The sequence below is a fragment of the Euleptes europaea genome, chromosome 12 (genome assembly GCF_029931775.1).
Source record: "Euleptes europaea isolate rEulEur1 chromosome 12, rEulEur1.hap1, whole genome shotgun sequence".
NCBI classification, from domain to species: Eukaryota; Metazoa; Chordata; class Lepidosauria; order Squamata; family Sphaerodactylidae; genus Euleptes; species Euleptes europaea.
In genome coordinates, this window is record NC_079323.1 from 3071447 (window position 1) to 3090151 (window position 18705).

Genomic DNA, 18705 nt, shown 5'->3' on the forward strand with positions numbered 1-18705 from the left:
TTTGGGGTAGATTTAAGCCCCCGCTGGCCGCCAGTTGGAAGGAGCCAGTTCCCAGCTCTCTGTTGCCCTTGATGAGATATCAGGAGGGGTTCTTGGGAGTATCTTAAAGCTTTGGAGATGCAACCAGTGCTAGGGATGCCAACCTCCAGGTGGGACCTGGGGATGCCCTGGAATTACAGCTCATCTGCAGATTACAGAGATCAGTTCCCCAGGAGAAAATGGCTGCTTTGGAGGGTGGACTATACTGTACCCGACTGAGGTCCCTGCCCTCCCCAGGCTCCACCCTCAAATCTCCAGGAGTTTCAAGACCTGGAGTTGGCAATCCTACACACACACCCATCCCCTACCGGCAGCCAGGGAGGACCTGGCAACCCTAACAAGTCTGCCTTTTCTTGGTTCTGCTTCTTTCTACAAGGAAGGCTCAGAAATTACCAGTCTCCTGCCATGTTTCATACAAAGGGGGCTTTATGAGTGCTGATGAGGAATACGTGCCTGAATATCCAGGAGGAGCCTCTCTGAATGCCAAGTAGCATCTCTGCGGCATCAGATGCGTGTGGGACTGTGAGCATCCCAAGGTTGTTTCTGCAGGACTGAAACCAAGCTCCTTGCTGTTGGCTATCAGTGCAGTTCTGTGGCCCGTTATCATGAGCGACTGGAATCAAAGCTCAGATTCTCCACTTCTAGAACTCCGAAACCCCTTCCAGCTGGGCAGGCATCCTTCTGCGGATGGATCACGACCTATATGAGAGCATTGGCACTACCCCAGTGAAGTGTAGTGGTTAAGTGTGGTGGACTCCAATCTGGAGAAGCGGGTTCGATTCCCCACTCTTCCACATGAGCAGCGGACTCTTAATCTGGAGACCTGGGTTTGATTCCCCTCTCCTCCACATGAGTGGCGGACTCTAATCTGAAGAAGCGGGTTCGATTCCCCACTCCACGTGAGCAGTGGACTCTAATCTGGTGAACCGGGTTTCCCCACTCCACTCGACGCCAGCTGGGTGATCTTGGGCTAGTCACAGTTCTCTTTGAGCTCTCTCAGCCTCCCCTCCCCCTAGTCCATATCAACCCAGGTAAATGGGGGGGGGACTTAAATATAATCTTAACTTAAGTACAGTTAAGTAAAACCGCTCCCATAATAATCAAAATCTGACCTCATAAGCATCAGCCGTAAGTACACATCAGCAACAAATATGTAGGATGGCGCTCCTATTGTAGTGTATTTGCCACAGCAGGGCCTGTGAGCAGTCAGGTCCCACACATAACGGGAGGGGCCATGGCTCAGTGGTAGAGCATCTGCTTGGCATGGAGGAGGTCCTAGGTTCAATCCCCGACATCTCCAGTTAAAGAGACCAGGCAAGTAGGTGATGTGAAAGACCCCCCGCCTGAGATCCTGGAGAGCCACTGCCGGTCTGAGCAGACAATACTGACTTTGATGGCCCAAGGGTCTGATTCAGTATTAGGCAGCTTCATGTGTTCATGTGTATAAATCCACAGGATAAGGTGGATGTGGAGGGAGGGGGGTAGGGAGGCCAGCACTGATGGAAAACCGTAGCTGCCCTCAACCATAGGCCTGGTGGAATAGCTCTGTCTTGCAGGCCCTGCGGAATGCCTTAAGATCCCCCAGGGTCTTGGTCTCATTAGAAAGACTATTCCACCAGACAGGGGCCAGGGCAGAGAAAGCCCTGGCCATGGTCGAGGACAGCCGGTCACTCTTTGGGCTGGGGACCACCAGAAGATTGTTATTTGAGAAACGCCACGTTCTCAAACAGTTTTTCCCAGTAGGGCAAACCCATTGCCAATACCCGCAGATGCTGCCATGGGAGAGGAGAATCCAAATAGCCACGTCGCGGTTCGGGCCATTAAGTGCCTACACTCTTAGAAAGGACCCCTTCCTGAGAAGGGATATGTTATCTTATTCAGCGAGACACCACTAGACCGGAATCAACGGTTCCTAGAAACTTGTTATCGTTCCTAGAACATCTCTTGAACACGCCAATAAATTTATAATACTGGACAAGAGTAGAAGTATAAAAAACACATTTATTTACATTATACAATATATGCTTTTTAGTTGTAAAGCCTTAAAATATCATATAAGGATAGACATCATTAGTCTTAAACATGTTTATGTAGCAAGTAATCATTCACATTCTCTATGCCTCCATAAAGGAGTATCTTAATCAGAATATACTCATACAGTATCCTTAGTGCAATGCACTTTCATTCAGAATATAAGGTTACAGAAATCCTGTCAAAATATGGTTAATTCTTTGGAGAAAGATTTGGTTAGAAGCATCCTAACTTAAATCATTCAAAACATCATAATATTTCAGTACAGAAGACACACTATACCTTGCTGTGTCATCTGTAGCCCTCTGTATCATCTGTAGTTCTCTAAGAATCTAAGCTCTTATGAGAACATATAAAGTTATCCCAGAGTATCTGTATTTGCTAAGTCTTGTATCCTTTAAAGACTTCTATTAATATTCTTAACTGATCATCATTAAGATCAGGCATTATGTATGTACATGCTGTGCATGCTCTTTCTAGTTTTAGACAGCAATGCTGAATATATAAATACTATGTGTTAGCTTAAAGCTGTTTACAGTCTCTTTGACTGTGCCAATCTGTGTATGTGCTGTACAATGTATCAGCATTGTGCATATCTCACAGAGTACAGAGAGTCTCCTTTCCCTTCAGGAACATCTCTGTTAAGTAGAGGATGTTCTGACACAATCTCAGAGGTCTAGCTATTAGCCCTGTGTTCAGGATGCTTCTTAGCATTGGTAAGCCAAATAGGATTAGTTTGTAAGAATCCATAAATCCAATGGACTCTCAGTGTTCCAATATATGGAAAGATCACTGCACTTAGATTCCTATTCCTATTCCTATTCCTATTCAAAGGATAGGAATTCTAAGGGTCTCTATCCTCTTCTAGGAATAGAGCAGTCTCACAAGAAGACTGTAAGTAAGATATGTTGAAATATCCAGATCTTGATACTTCAAGATACCTCTGAGAACTGCTGTCCACGCAAGGACAGAGTTTCAATGTTTTACATCTCAAGCCTTTTGAGATGGAGAAGTGTTACATCAGACAGCTGCAGTCTGCCAGTTATAGCACTCTAAAGTACTGGTAGAATTGCAGCTATATTTATACTGTTTCTAGACTCATTAAGAGTGAAGAGTACTCCTTTATCCCCTTCTTCTTATCCTTCAGAGGGGTGCCTTTATTCTCTCTTTCTTATCCTTCAAAAGGGTACCTTTATTCTCTCTTATCAGATACCAGGAGCTTAGTGGCATCTGCTCCTGTCTTATGTCCTTATGTCCAAATACGGACTTTCTTCCCTTTCACTCCTCTTTGCTTAAAGTATACTCATTTCTGAGTTACATGATCATGTTACATATTTAATTTCTATACCATCCTCTTTGTTAGGACTATACGCATTAAAGGAGACTACTTAGAAATCTGTAGCACAACATTTAACTATATAACTCAAAAAACACAATTATAGCTGACATTGTCACTTGCAAAGTGTTTTGTTTACATTAGTTAGCAGGATTGCCTGTAGCAAGATTACAGAAGAGCAAGTAAGCTTGTTACTCATATCTTTGAGAGAACTTTAATGCCTTTATGCTATAATAAGCACAGTTTCAGCTATTAATACATTAAGATAGCTTGAGACCTTGAGAAGGACAAGTGTCTGGTAGCTGAGTCAGAAAGGTGACTTTTGTCAAACCTTATGGACAGATAAAGGAAGGTACTCTGTGCTGCCCCTTCAAGGACAAAGCCAGAGTAACTTTAGTAGTTAGCTTTGATAAAGCTTTGATAAAGCTAACCTTGGAAGTATTCTGTCAGCCTGTCAGCATTGCACAGACATTCATTATACATTACACAAACCTCTGTAGTGGCTCAGTTTGCATGATGTGTTTAAGCTCTATATGGAATTAATTCTGCACATGTTCACAGAATACCATGATTATGTCATAGCCCGGCACAGCCAGAAGTGTGTTGGGGGGGGGGACTTCCAACATAGGATTGCCAACTCTGGCATGGGGAAATTCGTGGAGATTTGGGGGCAGAATCTGGGGAGGACAGAGTTTGGGGAGGGACCTCAGTGGGGGATAATGCCCTAGAGACCACAATCTGAAGCTGCCATTTCCTTCAGACGGACTGATTTCTGTCACCTAGAGATCCGTTATAATTTCAGGAGACCTCCAGTCCTCACCTGGAGGTTGGTAACCCTAGCCCACAAGTTAATTAAAGTGCTTTAAAACAATAGCTGGAGTTCAGTCCTGGTGTTAAAATAAGGAGGTGGCTTCTTTAGGGCACCTTAAAGATTAGTAGCCCTGACTTGGTTGGCCCAGGCTAGCCTGATCTCCTCAGGTCTTGGCTGCTAAGCAAGGTTCAACCCTGGTTAGTACTTGGATGGGAGAATCACTTCTGTTCATCTCTTGCCTTGAAAACCCTACGGGGTTGCCCTAAATCAGCTGTGGCTTGACAGCACTTTCCACCCCCCCAAGATCCTTTTGATGATGAAATTAGGTCTCCATTGCAAAAGTGGAAGGCAGAATGAAGTGTAGTTATGCCTGTAAGGTTTTTATTGCAACAGACGAATGCAGCTAACCCTCTGGCGTTAGAGCTCTGGCGTGGAATTCCAGCCCTTTGTCAGAACCCCTTTGCGGCTCAGCAGTGCGGCAAATTAAAAACGATGGCAGCCATCAGGGCAGGAGGATTCAGCAGCCCTTCTTGTCCAGCCTCTGTGAAGCAGAGTCAGACACAAGAGGAACTTACAGGCTGCCGTCCTCTGCTCGTTTGCATGGAAGTAAAAGCCATTGTGGTTAAGAGCCAGCGTGGTGTAGTGGCTAAGAGCGGTGGACTCTAATCTGGAGAACCAGGTTCGATTCCCCACTCCTCCACATGAGCAGTGGACTCTAATCTGGAGAACCCGGTTTGATTGCCCCCACCTCCACATGAAACCAGCTGGTGACCTTGGGCTAGTCACAGTTCTCTCCGAACTCTCTCCGCCCCACCTACCTCATTGATCCTAGCAGGACTGACGCCGGAGCAAGAATGTAACCTGACTGAATTTTGCAGAGGATTTCACTAGTTTTTGTGTGTCAATTTACTGACTGCAACGAGAGTTCTTGTTGGCCTGGCCTCTATTTCTGTTCCCTATAAAGTCTCTACCTACATACATTACTATCCCACTGTTCTTCCAAGGAATTAAAGGAGAGCCGCCACCACGCGCACACACATAAACACAGTTTATCCTCACAACAACCCTATGAGGTTAACCTGAGAATGACCAGCCCAAAGTTACCCAGCGATTATCATGGCAATGTGTGGATTTGAACCCATGTCTCCCAGGTTGTAGAAGAAGAGTTGGTTTTTATATGCTGACTTTCTCTACCACTTAAGGAAGAATCAAACTGGCTTACAATCACCTTTCCTTCCCCTCCTCACAAGAGACACCCTGTGAGGTAGGTGGGACTGAGAGAGTTCAGAGAGAACTGTGACTAGCCCAAGGTCACCCAGCTGGCTTCATGTGGAGGAGTGGGAAAACCAACCTCGTTCACCAGATTAGAAAAGTGGGGAATCAGACCTGGTTCTCCAGATTAGAGTCCACCGCTCCAAACCACCGCTCTTAACCACTATGCCACGCTGGCTCTCTCTCACCACTAGGGTTGCCAATCTCCAGGTGGTGGCTGGAGATCTCCCACTATTATAATTGATCTCTAGACTACAGAAGACAGTTCCCCTGGAGAAAATGGCTGCTTTGGAAGGTGGACTCTATGGCATTATACCCTGTTGGGGATATACCTCCCTTTCCCAAACCCCGCCCTCCTCAGGCTCCACCCCCAAAATCTCCAGGTATTTCCCAGCCCGGAGCTGGCAACCCTATTTGTAGTCTGCCTTTCTCGCTGGGACTCAAGGCGGATGACCCAGAGCCAGTCCATCCAATTGACAGGGCGGGACACTCAACAAACTGCAAGTGGATTAGGGTTGTAGGACCAACCAGAAGTCTAAAAACAGCACTGAAGTAAAAACATGAGTATTAACATCACTCATTAAATGATACAAAAATTACATAGTAGGACCCCAGCATCAGCACTGTAGTATTGATATACTATCGACCAGGCCCTACTTTGACACTCCTAATAGGGTTGCCAGCTCTGGGTCAGGAAATACCTGGAGATTTTGGGGGTGGAGCCTGGGGAGGGCGGGGTTTGGGGCGGGGAGGGACCTCAGCAGAGTATAATGCCACAGTGTCTACCCTCCAAAGCAGCCATTTGCTACATGGGATATGATTAGGGTTGCCAACCTCCAGGTGGTGGCTGGAGATCTCCCACTATTACACCTGATCTCCAGGCGTCAGAGATCAGTTCCCCTGGAGAAAACGGCCGCCTTGGCCATTGGACTCTATGGCATTGAAGTCCCTCCCCTCCCCAAACCCCCCCCTCCTCAGGCTCCACCCCCCCCTCCAAATCTCCAGGTATTTCCCAACTCTGAGTTGGCAACCCTAGATCTGATGTTGGTTGTCTGGAGATCAATTTAATAGCGGGAGATCGCCAGGTGTCACCTGGAGGTTGGCAACCCAGACCCCCAACCACTACACAACACTGCCGTCTGCGCTGGGGAGGGGGCGGAATTGGTGCCAAATGGGTATGTTCAAAGGAGCTGCAAAATCCCTGCCCTGCTTCAGCCTGGCCGGGTGGACTTCGGTCTGCCTCCCCTCCATGGGCTTCTCCCTCTCCTCTCTCCAGTCCCCCCCCCCGATGGGGCAGCCCCTCCTCGTGAGCAAGCCTGGCCCGGGCTGCCTCCACCCCCATCCCCGCTGCAATCTGTGGGTTGGGGCGGAGGAGGAGGAGGAGGCAAGCCTGAACCGTCTCCGTCTGTGGGGCTGATCCTACTCGCGGGGAGACCCGCCACCCGCGCTCCCCGGGCTTCTCCGTCTGCTGCTCGCCGAGGAAGCTGCTGCAAGGTGAGTGGGATGGGGAATGCAGGGGAGGGGGTGCAATGCAGGGGGAGGGGGAGAGAGAAAATCCAGAGTCCCGAGGGGGGGCAATGCAGAGGGGAAATCCAGGGCGCACCCCTGGCTGTTTTGCTAAAGGACAGCGGGACTTGTCTCGAAGATTAAGGCTTCCTGCTGCTAGGAGAAAGCCTCTTCGCCCCATAAGGAAAACGCCCCCCCCCGCATGCGCAGCCCCCCTCCCCAATCCCCTCTGCTTTGCAGGTCTGCAGTAGCCCCCCTCCCCAAAGGACACCTCCTCCCATAGGATAATAAACTCCAGCTCTGTAGGAAAGGTTCCTGACTCTCCCCACACCTCCCATGGGGGTAATGTTGCAAAAGGGAAATGCAGAGTTTTGGGGTGGAAGGGACAGCTAGAGTGGAGTCCCAATAACTCCTTAGAGACCAATAAGATTTGGGGGGGGGTATGAGCTTTGGAGAGTCAAAGGCCCATTCCTCAGATAGAGGAGAAGGGAAAGATTCTAGCGAAATCTATACGGGATGGCTGAAACCCCCCCCACACACACACACAAAAGCCCCCCCATAAAAGAGGCATGACAAACAAGCTGGCTGTAGCCCACATAAGGATCCCTCAGGGTAAAAGCCTTCAGGGTACCACCCAAGTCCCTTGTGATTCAGTTGCTGTATCCTGATCCAAGATTCTTTTCAGGCATTAAAAATAATTCAATTAAGGCACTATTTTCGGAGCCTTTCATCCCCCAGAAATCAAAGCAAAGATGCACATGTAGTTCTTAATGCCGATGGGGGAGGGGACCCCTGTCAAGGTGTGCAGAATCCAGCACCACCTGCCCTTCAGAAGGAAAAGATGTCCATGATACAGCTGCCCGAAAATGGAAAGCCCAATCCTACTTCATCTCCCAGACAGAAGTCCAGACGGTCCCCCTTGGCGTGTATATGTCACCTGCATCCGACTGAAATTTTTGGTTTTATGTTTTTATATAACCGTTTTTGTGTCTGTTATTAATATTACAAGCTTTCTTGAGCTCCCTAAGGAAGAAAGGAGGCTAATAAACATTTTAAATAAATAGGCTAATAGGCTTACGGCGCCATCCTCTGCAGAGTTATAACTTAAATCTGTTGAAATCTGCAGGCTCTGAAGGGTTCTGGTTAGGAGCGCACGGGTAATTTCAGCTCTCCCAAAACCTATTAATCTCACTATTGCTCTGCTCTAGAGTTTGGCTGATCCATGCATGTTCTGTCTTGATTACTCAAAAATGGGCGGCTGAATGGGTAAGCGTACTCCACTGAAAAAGGACTGTGTTTTGAGTTGGCACCGGGTGGTACAAATGGATCCTTCTTAATCTTCAGTGAATGACATTCTTCATACACCACTAGATGCTAGATTGGCGATGAACATGCTGGAAGATTTGTATCACCCAAAGTCTCCAGGGGAAGAGAAGTCCGCACGTGTGCAGCCGCCTCTAAATGCTTTTCTTCATGTTCACATCTGGTGTTTGGAGGGCAGAGTGGACAGACCTTCTCCAGATGCCAGTTTGGTCCGTGACTAGTTTTGCAGCATAGTGGAGAGGAGGCCTGCAAAGAAAGAACCCCCTAGGGGCTGTGCCAGTCTTCTAGTCCACAATGTACTCCTTGGAATATCCTGCAATCCATCATCATTTGTTTATTACGGTCAAAGACCAGCTTGCACAAAAAGAAATATCATAAGATCCTGCAATCCCTTGAGTGGCTTGTGGCTTTCAAGGTGCCGTCTTGCCTACGTGGTGTAGTGGTTAAGAGCAGTGGACTCTACTCTGGAGAACCGGGTTTGATTCCCCACGCTTCCACATGAGCGGCGGACTCTAATCTGGAGAACCAGGTTTGATTCCCCATGCCTCCACATGAGTGGCACACTCTAATCTGGAGAACTGGGTTGGTTTCCCCACTCCTACACATGAAGCCAGCTGGGCGACCTTGGGCTAGTTCTCTTAGCGTTCCCTCAGCCCCACCTACCTCACAAGGTGTCTGTTGTGGGGAGAGGAAGGGAAAGGAGACTGTAAGCCTGTTTGATTCTCCTTAAAAAGGTAAAGAAAATTGGGGTATAAAACGAACGACTTCTTCTTCTACTTCGCATGTAAACGCACTTAGAAATTTGTCTGACACCTAGGCAGCAGTGGTGTCTTAGATTTGGGAATTCTTAGATTTGGAAACATCTTAGAGAGATGGTGTTATGTAGCGCTTAGGAGTGTTGGACTAGTATCTGGGAGACCCGGGTTCGAATCCTCACTCATGCCATGGAAGCTCGCTGGGCAACCTGGCAACCCTACAATCACAAAGGGGTTCTTGCTCTCAACAGGTCCAAGATGGCTGAAGCTCGTGTGGGCTTGGGGAAGGTGGCTCTGTTCCGCCAGGAATCGCCAGAAGGCCTCACCTACCGCATCCCGGCTCTGATGTACCTGCCTTCTGAGTCCATGTTCCTGGCCTTTGCGGAGGAACGCTCTTCGCCCAGCGACGATCACGCAAAATCTCTGGTGATGCGACGCGGGAAGAAGGAAGGAGAGTCTGTCCAGGTAACAGGGGGAGGGCAGAAAAGAAAAGAAAATAACCCATGGGAACAACAGGGATATGAGAGCGGTTTACAAAATTATGGGGAAAGTGCATCACTTTTGGTGGAGGTAGAATTGTCCAACTATTTTGTCAGATTGCATAGAGAAGCCATTGAAATTCATAAACATCAGCACAACTTTAACAGAAGAGAGTTTAAGAATGAATAAGGCTTGGCTTCCTGTCTTGAAAACCTCCAGGCTAACAAAGACTACAGTTAACAATAGCCATGCAGATTAGCTTTGGATTTCACACATTAACAGATCACTTCAGGATACAATGGTTCCATATTGACATACCACACCCTCATTAGCACATTATCTTGATACTTACAGGACAATGGTTAGCACATTACCTTTGCAGGACAATGATTCAGCTCAAACCCAACCCCTTTCTGACTATATATTACTCTTCCTACACACTTGACACTGAGAGACGCTGTCCTTCAGTGTTACTCCTCTGAAGATGCCTGCCACAGCTGCTGGCGAAACGTCAGGAAAGAAAATACCAAGACCACGGTTACACAGCCCGGATAAGCTTCAAGAACCAATCCCTGACAAGTTTGTCCAGCCTCTGCTTAAAGACTATACAAGCAAAGAGAAACAACACAAGCTCTGTATAAAGAAATACAATGATGTATTCGAAAAGTATGTGAACACACCAAAAAGATAATTCTATTAAACTGTATGAATGGTGCAATTACAATGAAATAAACAGTTCATAGAACTGAATATAAACACAAAAACAATCTATCAACGGCTATATACAAAAGAAACGAGAGACCGCAATGAAAAATCAACTCCGACAATCAGGCAAGTTGGACATGCGCAGTAAAGATGAACAGATAAATCCAATGAATGGAGTAGCAACAGACATGCGCAGTAAGGATGTAGAAGGCAGTTCCAAGATCTGGCAAAAAATGGTCATGCGCAATGCAAAAAGGGACGTATAGGCTGAAATCATTCATCAAAAAAATAGCCGTAATAATGTTATGATAGCATTTAGCCGTGGTACAGGTTGAAGGATCACAAGAACGCGATTTCTAGATAATATCACGTTTCGCTTGAGTGCTTCTTCAGCCTAAGGAAAAGGATGTGCAAGGAAATAAATAATGTGACTAATTACAAAGATTACAAACAAATATATATACATACATGCAAAATACTAATGTATGCCAACAAATTAACTTACCAATAATCATTCAATATCATACAGACAGTGCTGTGTTCTGAGTGACCGACAGGTTCAAGTAGTAATCATGAGATCTTAGCCCAGTAAATGACTAACCTTAATTATATAGAACAGCAGGTATCTATCAAAGCGTTCTTAAAGAAACAGCTACATTCACGTTTCAGATTATAAAAAACATGAAAGATCCATTTCAATATTTAACCCATTCGGGGCCATAGTTTTAAACATATGGATAAATTTACATTCTTGCTGCAATAAAGAGCGTTTCATATCAGTCAAATTATAAGGGTGGGGTTTGTATTGCCATTAGGGCTTTTGAATTTTTTGGGGTAAAATTTGGATTCGGCAAAATTCAGCCCATTTTGATTCGAGAAATGCTGAAGTCCGAACTCCCCCGATTCGGATCCGTGGAATTTGGCACTAAGTTCAGAGTTCGGGGGGAAATTCAGCCAAATAAAGCCATTAAAAACACATTCGCACCTTTCCGCAGCTCCAGGGGGGGCATGTTTGGAGGTAAGGTCCCAAACTTTCAGTGTAGCTTGAGGGGAACCTTCTTGCAAGAACCCCCAAGTTTTCTAAAGATTGGGTCAGGGGGCCCTGAGTTATGGGGCCCGGAAGGGGGCCCCCATCTGCCCATTAGAACAAAGCCATTAAAAACACATTTGCGGCTTTCCATGGCTCGGGGGGGGGCATTTTTGGAGGTAGAGGTCCCAAACTTTCAGTGTAGCTTGAGGGGACCCTTCTTGCAAGAACCCCCAATTTTTGTGAAGATTGGGTCAGGGGGCCCCACGAGGATCTCTCTCTTACACAAACAGACACTCTCTCTTTCTCTCCCCAGGCCGCGCAGCAGCTGGGCTCACGAACTCAACCGCGACTGATTGGCCAGAAGAAGACCCGGCTTGGCCACCATTGGCCGCGGGAGAATGCTGCTAGTTGCTTACTAACTGACGGTTATGCTGCTGATTCGGAGCCCCCGAATTTGATGAATTTATTCGGCAATTGCCCCGAACTCGCCGAATTCAGCTCGTCGTTTTCCCACCTTTTTTTAAATTCGGTACCATCCGAACTAAAAACCGCCGAATCAGGGAAAATTTGGCTGTTTTTCAGTTCGGGACGAACCGAATCAACAGCCCTAATTGCCATATCACAAAGAAATTAAAGTCCCTGTCCCCGTGGCTTTTTTCCAGAAAATGTGAAACCAGAGGAGCTTCTTGAACCTTTCCTCTGATGCGAGAACAGTGTTCTTCGATGCATGTCTGGATGACACGTGTCATAGAACCAATATACATCAAACGGCAGCTGCAAAGAATTGCATAAATTCAGTTCTATAAACTGTTTATTTCATTGTAATTGCTCCGTTCGTACAGTTTAATAGAATTACCTTTTTGGTGTGTTTCACATACTTTTTGAATACATCATTGTATTTCTTTATACAGAGCTTGTGCTGTTTCTCTTTGCTTGTATGCTCCTATTTATACAGCACTATTGTTTATAGTTTTGTCTGCTTAAAGACTGCCAGAGAGGGGGAGCTCACCACCTCCCTAGGCAGCCGATTCCACTGCTGAACTAGTTTTGCTATAAATAAATGAATTATAAGATATGCTGGCCATTTATGCATGGCTGTTTCCTTGCGGTCACTCCACCAACTTCTTCAGGGCTTTGCTTTGATTATGCTTGTATTTTCCGGGCGTCAGAGGTTGTCTCGCTCTCCCCCTGTGCGTTTCAGCATGTTTTGCCCACGTTTTCTGGATTCGTGTTTAGCCAGCAACCTCTGATGGTCGGAAAATGCAAGCATAATCAAAGCAAAGCCCCAAAGTAGTCGGTGGGGTAGGGTTGCCAATTCCCCCTTTGCCAGCGGCAGGAGGTTTTTGGGGTGGAGCCTGAGGAGGGCGGGGTATGGGGAGGAGAGGGGCTTCAATGCGATAAGAGTCCAATTGCCAAAACAGCCATTTTCTCCAGGTGAACTGATCTCTTTTGGCTGGAGATCAGTTGTAATAGCAGGAGAGCTCCAGTTAGTACCTGGAAGTTGGCAACCCTACAGCGGTGTAACCCTGTTTCTTAACCTGAGAGAGAAGCCAATGACCATTTTCTAAATCTTTTTCCAGTGGGGTCCCCAAGAGGCCCTGGTGACCGCCGCGCTTCCAGATCACCGCACCATGAATCCTTGTCCAGTCAATGACAGAAAGAGTGGCAAAATCTTTCTCTTCTTCATCTGCGTTAAGACTCACGTCACGGAGCTGCACCAGATCAAGTCAGGGAGGAATGCTGCCAGGCTGTGCCACGTCTCTAGCGAAGATGGCGGCCGCACCTGGAGCCAGCTGACAGATTTGACCGACCAGGTGATCGGAGACGACTTGAGAAACTGGGCCACCTTTGCCGTTGGGCCTGGCCACGGGTTGCAGATGAGCTCCGGGCGCCTGGTGATCCCAGCGTATACGTACTACATCCACAAGCGTAGCTGCGGCCTGCCAATCTGCTGCTGCACCAAGCCTCATTGCTTTATTTTCTACAGCGATGACAGTGGCCAGAGCTGGTCCCAGGGCCAGCTTGTCACGACCTTGCGAGCCGGAGAGTGCCAGGTTGCCGAGTTGACCCGCCAGGACAATAGCCATGTCTTGTACTGCAATTCTCGCAGCCCAGACAAGTACAGGGTCGAGGCCTTCAGCACAGACGATGGGAACCAATTTGAGGAGTTCTTCCTATGCAAGGACTTGCAGGAGACAGGGAAAGGTTGCCAGGGCAGCGTGGTGAGTTTCACCCCAGTGCCATGGCCCTCGGATCTGGACCACCAGAAGAAAGAGGAAGGGGGACCAAGTCATCCACTCAACGTTTGTCCCTCAACTGCCTTGAACACCGCCAAGCAATGGCTGCTTTTCTCTCACCCCACAGGCAGACGCAAGCGAGTCAACCTGGGCATCTACCTCAACACCTCCCCGCTGGCCAAGGGCAGCTGGAAGGACCCCTGGGTGCTGAACGAAGGGCCCAGCGGGTACTCGGACCTGGCCGTGTGCGAAGAGAACCGCTCGCTGCTCTTCGGCTGCTTGTTTGAGAGCGGCGTGTCAAGCGAGCTGGAGGAAATCGCTTTCCAGCTTTTCAGTAATGCTGAGCTCCTGAGGAATGTGAGGGAAGGTTGATCTCACACTGATTCTCTCTCAGAGATGTGGTTGCCCTAAACCGTCGGTTCCCAAACTGTGCTCCATGGAGCACTTGGTGCTCCGCGAAACATCTCCTGGTGCTCCGTGAAGAGATTGGAAAGAAAAATACTACTGTCATGTAGCTTAGTGTATAGGTGCTAGATGAAAATTAATGCTCCGTGACGGATTTCTCTCCTGAAAAGTGCTCCATGACTCAAAAATTTTGGCAACCGCTACCCTAAACTAATAATATCAAGGATATGTGGCACCCACTGACAGAGAATGAGAAGCTTTTTATTCTTAACTTCTCCTGCCAATCTTGCCTCAGTCACTGGCTTGGACCTGGGCTTTCCCTGTTCCCACTGGAGGCCGGGGTATCCCCCACTGCAGTGAGCCCTTCCGGCCACCGCTTAGCTGGGTGGCAGGAGAAAAATAAGAGACAAAATGGGGTTGATGGCCTGCATCCCAACGTGTTGACATCACTTCCCATATGACCATAATGACACCAGCGCGTTGCTGAGGATGCTCTAGCATTCAGGCAAAACTCAATGGTTTAACTAGCATTTGGGGTATAACCATATAGTTTTGCCCAAATGTTCGAGCTTCCCTGGCAAACATGCTGACATCACTTCTGGTCTCACAGGAAGTGATGTCGGTGCGTCGCTGGTTATTTCATTACACCTCCGGCAAGGGGCCCAGCTGCCTTGGTGAGTCTCCTCCGGTCGCTAGCCATAGCTGGCAACCCTTCTTGGAGCTCTGAGGCGAAGACTTCACAAAATGGCCGCCGAGCAGCCAACAGGCCCTCCTGTCTACCTCGCTGTAAAGAGCACAGAGAAACGGCCACATCTTGAAGCTAACAGTGGCCAAGATGTTCTCTATAAGCAATGTTCAAGAGTGGTTTTTTTGCTTTGATTTACTTTTCCCCTCAGGACTTCGTAGACTATGTCTGTCAGCCACTGAATAACAGTCGCTTGCCATTTGTTTTTGGGACCTGAACCGGCCTGGACAATGTTTCTGGCACTTTCTTCTTCAGTGTTTTAAAGGGGGGAAAGTTTCTAAAGTTTCTGGATGGGCAAAACTTGGCGAGGCCATGGTCGGATCCCTGCCCATTTATTTTCTTTCCCCCCTCCCATTGTTGTTATCTTGGTCCCTGTCCTTTCCTTCTGCTTATCCGCTAATACTGGGAATGTTTGGGACCAGAAAAATATCTTGCTGGAGGCATCAGTCACCAATCTGAAAATGCTTCCATTGTTCTACAGCAAAAAATTCAAGAGTTGGTGTGGATTTTGGTGTTCTTAACTATCTATTTTTTTTGGGGGGGGGTTCTGGTCATGGGTGGGACATTGCATGGGGTCTAAGGCTTCTATCACTGAACACATGAAGCTGCCTTCTACTGAATCAGGCCCTTGGTCCATCAAAGTCAGTATTGTCTACTCAGACTGGCAGCGGCTCTCCAGGGTCTCAGGCAGGGGTCTTTCATGTCACCTACCTTCTTAGTCCCTTTAACTGGAGATGCCGGGGATTGATCCTGGGACCTTCTGCATGCCAAGCAGATGCTCTACCACTGAGCCACAGCTCCTCGTGCCAAAATCTTTTTACTGGGTCCCTTGATATCTATTTTTGCTGATGATGTATAGATGCTTCTTTCCCTGTTGGTGGCAAACAGCCTGGCTGAAAATGTGTGTCACGTCAGACATGATTGCATGTTTGTGCTACAGAGGCATGTATCAGATTCATACCAGTTTAAGAATTATGGCTTCCCACAAAGGTTTCTTGGGATCTGTAGTTTGGTGAGGCTGCTGAGAATTGTGTTGAAGAGCCAAAGCCTATCAAACCAGTTTAAGATGCCTGGATATCCCAGGCTAGACTGATCTCATCAGATCTCTGAAGCTAAGCAGGGTCGACCCTGGCAAGTATTTGGATGGGAGACCTTCTAGGAATACCAGGGTTGTGATGCAGAGGCGGGCAATGGCAAACCACCTCTGAACGTCTCTTTCCTAAAATTGTGGAACTTCCTGCTCCAGGATGTGGGGATGGCTGATTAGAGTCCGCCACTCATGTGGAGGAATGGGGAAACCAACCCATTTCTCCAGATTAGAGTCTGCCGCTCATGTCGAGGAGTGGGGGAATCGAACCCAGTTCTCCAGATTAGAGTCCACCACTCTTAACCGCTACACCACACCAGACTCGGTTCGACTATCACATACAAAGCCCGTCATGGCCCTGGGCCCTCATATCTGCAGGACCACCTCTCTCGCTATGCTTCACCATGGCAGCTCCGCTCGTCTGAGCAGGACCTTCTGCAGGTTGCCAAGCTGCAAATGGGTGAAATCGACGGCTGCCGGTGCGCCTACATCCCCATCTTATGGAACGGCCTCCCTGAGGAGGTCAGGAAGGCCCCCACTTTCCTGGCTTTCCGCAAACTATGCAAAAGTGAATTATTCAGGAGAACCTTTTTACACAGGCGATAGGGCTGTACTGTAACGAAACAGTTCAAAAAGATGCTTTGGGAAGGGATAGGGGCTGTGGATCATACGTACAGTGTGTCCTGTCTGTGGCTATAAGCACAAATCCTACTCTGCGTTATTTAACGAGTCATGTTAATGCTTGTGCTATGTTTCAGATTTCGGTGATGCCAATTTCGGTGATGCACATTTTATTGCATCGTCTATGGCATGTCCCATCCTGTTTATCGCATGCCCCATCCAGTTTATTTGTCTTGGCTTACACTACAGAATCCACCTTGATCAATAATATCTTTGACCATCAAATAAAAAATATTCAGCCATCAAAAGATGTTCCTGGTTTGCATGGGGTCAGAAAGCTGCCCTTGGAATTTTAACTACTGTTGATTTTAGAGTTGTCAAATGGATATTTGTTGGATTCTGTATTTTATGGTTTTATTGTATTTGTATGTTGATTTGTTGGCACCCACCCTGAGCCCAGCTGTGGCGGAGGAGGAGAAGGAGGAGAAGAATTGGTTTTTATATGCCGACTTTCTCTACCACTTAAGGAAGAATCAAACCAGCTTACAATCCCCTTCCCCTCCCCACAACAGACACCCCGTGAGGCAGGTGGGGCTGAGAGAGTTCGGAGAGAACTGTGGCTAGCCCAAGGTCACCCAGCAGGCTTCATGTGGAGGAGTGGGGAAACCAACACGGTTCACCAGATTAGAGTCCGCCGCTCTTAACCCCGACACCACGCCTCTACACCAAAGCCAGCAGGAAAACTTGTCTGGGTACAGAGGTTCGGTTTTTAGGCAGAGAGGAACCTAGCAGAAAATAAAGATGGCTCCACTTATGCCAAGTTAAAATTCACTCACTCTTGTCTCTCCCTTCAGCCTTCTCCCCCCTTGTCTCTGGCGCCATATTGGTCTGGTGTTTTTTCCCCCAACTGCCCTCCACCGGAACATTCTGCCCTCCACCGGTCAGAGGCAATAAAACCTCACACTGCTGAGGCCTTCCATAAAGATGGGCTGCCGCGAACGTACATCTCCCGCCAAGTTCATGCACCGAGATGAAAAGGTCCCCAAAAACCCTTCCAATAGCGCACTTCCGTCTCCTCTATTCTGTTGGTTTTCTGCTGGTAAGTCGTGGCCCACACAAACGTGAGGCAGCCAGATCTAAGGTGGCTCATACCCATGACACCACCTCCACTTTTGGGGAGGGGACCGTGGCTCAGCGGTAGAACATCTGTTTCGCATGCAGAAGGTCCCCAGTTCAAACATTAGGGATGCCAGCCTCCAGGCGGGACCTGGGGATCCCCCAGAATTACGCCTCATCTCCAGACTACAGAGATGAAGAGGAAGAGTTGGTTTTTATATGCCGACTGTCTCTACTCACGACCTGAGTTCGATCCCAACAGACGTTGGTTTCAGGTAGCCGGCTCAAGGTTGACTCAGCCTTCCGAGGTTGGTGAAATGAGGACCCAGCTTGCTGGGGGTAAAGGGAAGACGACTGGGGAAGGCATGGCAAACCACCCCGTAAACAAGGTCTGCCTAGTAAACGTCGGGATGTGACATCACCCCAAGGGTCAGGAATGACCCTGTGCTTGCACAGGGGACCTTTACCTTGTGTGTGTAAAGTGCCATCAAGTCGCAGATGACTTATGGCGAACCCTTTTGGGGTTTTCATGGCAAGAGACAAACAGAGGTGGTTTGCCAGTGCCTTCCTCTGCACAGCAACCCTGGTATTCCTTGGTGGTCTCCCATCCAAATACTAACCAGGGCCGACCCTGCTTAGCTTCTGAGATCTGACAAGATCAGGCTAGCCTGGGCCATCCAGGTCAGGGCACCTTTACTTTACCTTACCTCTACCTTTTAAGAAGAATCAAACTGGCTTACAATCTCCTTCCCTTCCTCTCCCCCCAACAGGCACCTTGTGAGGAGGGGGGATCTGAGAGAATTCAGAGAGAACAGTGACTAGCCCAAGGTCACCCAGCGGACTTCATGTGGAGGAGTGGGGAAACCATTGTTCTGGAGAGCCAGGTGGTGTAGTGGTTAAGGTGCCGGACTAGTATCTGGGAAACCCAGGTTCGAATCCCCACTTGCGCCATGAAAACTTGCTGGGTGACCTTGGGCCAGTCACACACTCTCGGCCTCGACCCTGGCTATTATTTGGATGGGAGACCTCCAAGGAATACCAGGGGCGTGAGGAGAGGAGGCGGACAATGGCCAACCACCTCCGAAGGTCTCTTGCTTTGAAAACCTCTTGAGGGGTTGCCAGAAGTCAGTTGTGACTTGATGGCTAAATAAATAAATAAATAGTTCTGAGGATCTCTCAGGTTTATTTTTCCGTTGGTAGAATACT

The 18705-nt window shown here is 48.0% G+C and overlaps 1 protein-coding gene across 1 annotated transcript; it reads left to right on the forward strand.

The window, feature by feature from the left end:
* Window positions 1-9331: 9331 nt before the first annotated feature.
* LOC130485395 (sialidase-3-like) lies at window positions 9332-13897 on the forward strand. The gene is made up of 2 exons (XM_056858579.1): window positions 9332-9538; window positions 12869-13897. Exons 1-2 carry the CDS (start codon window positions 9332-9334, stop codon window positions 13895-13897), a joined length of 1236 nt encoding a protein of 411 aa, XP_056714557.1.
* The last annotated feature ends 4808 nt before the right edge of the window (window positions 13898-18705 follow it).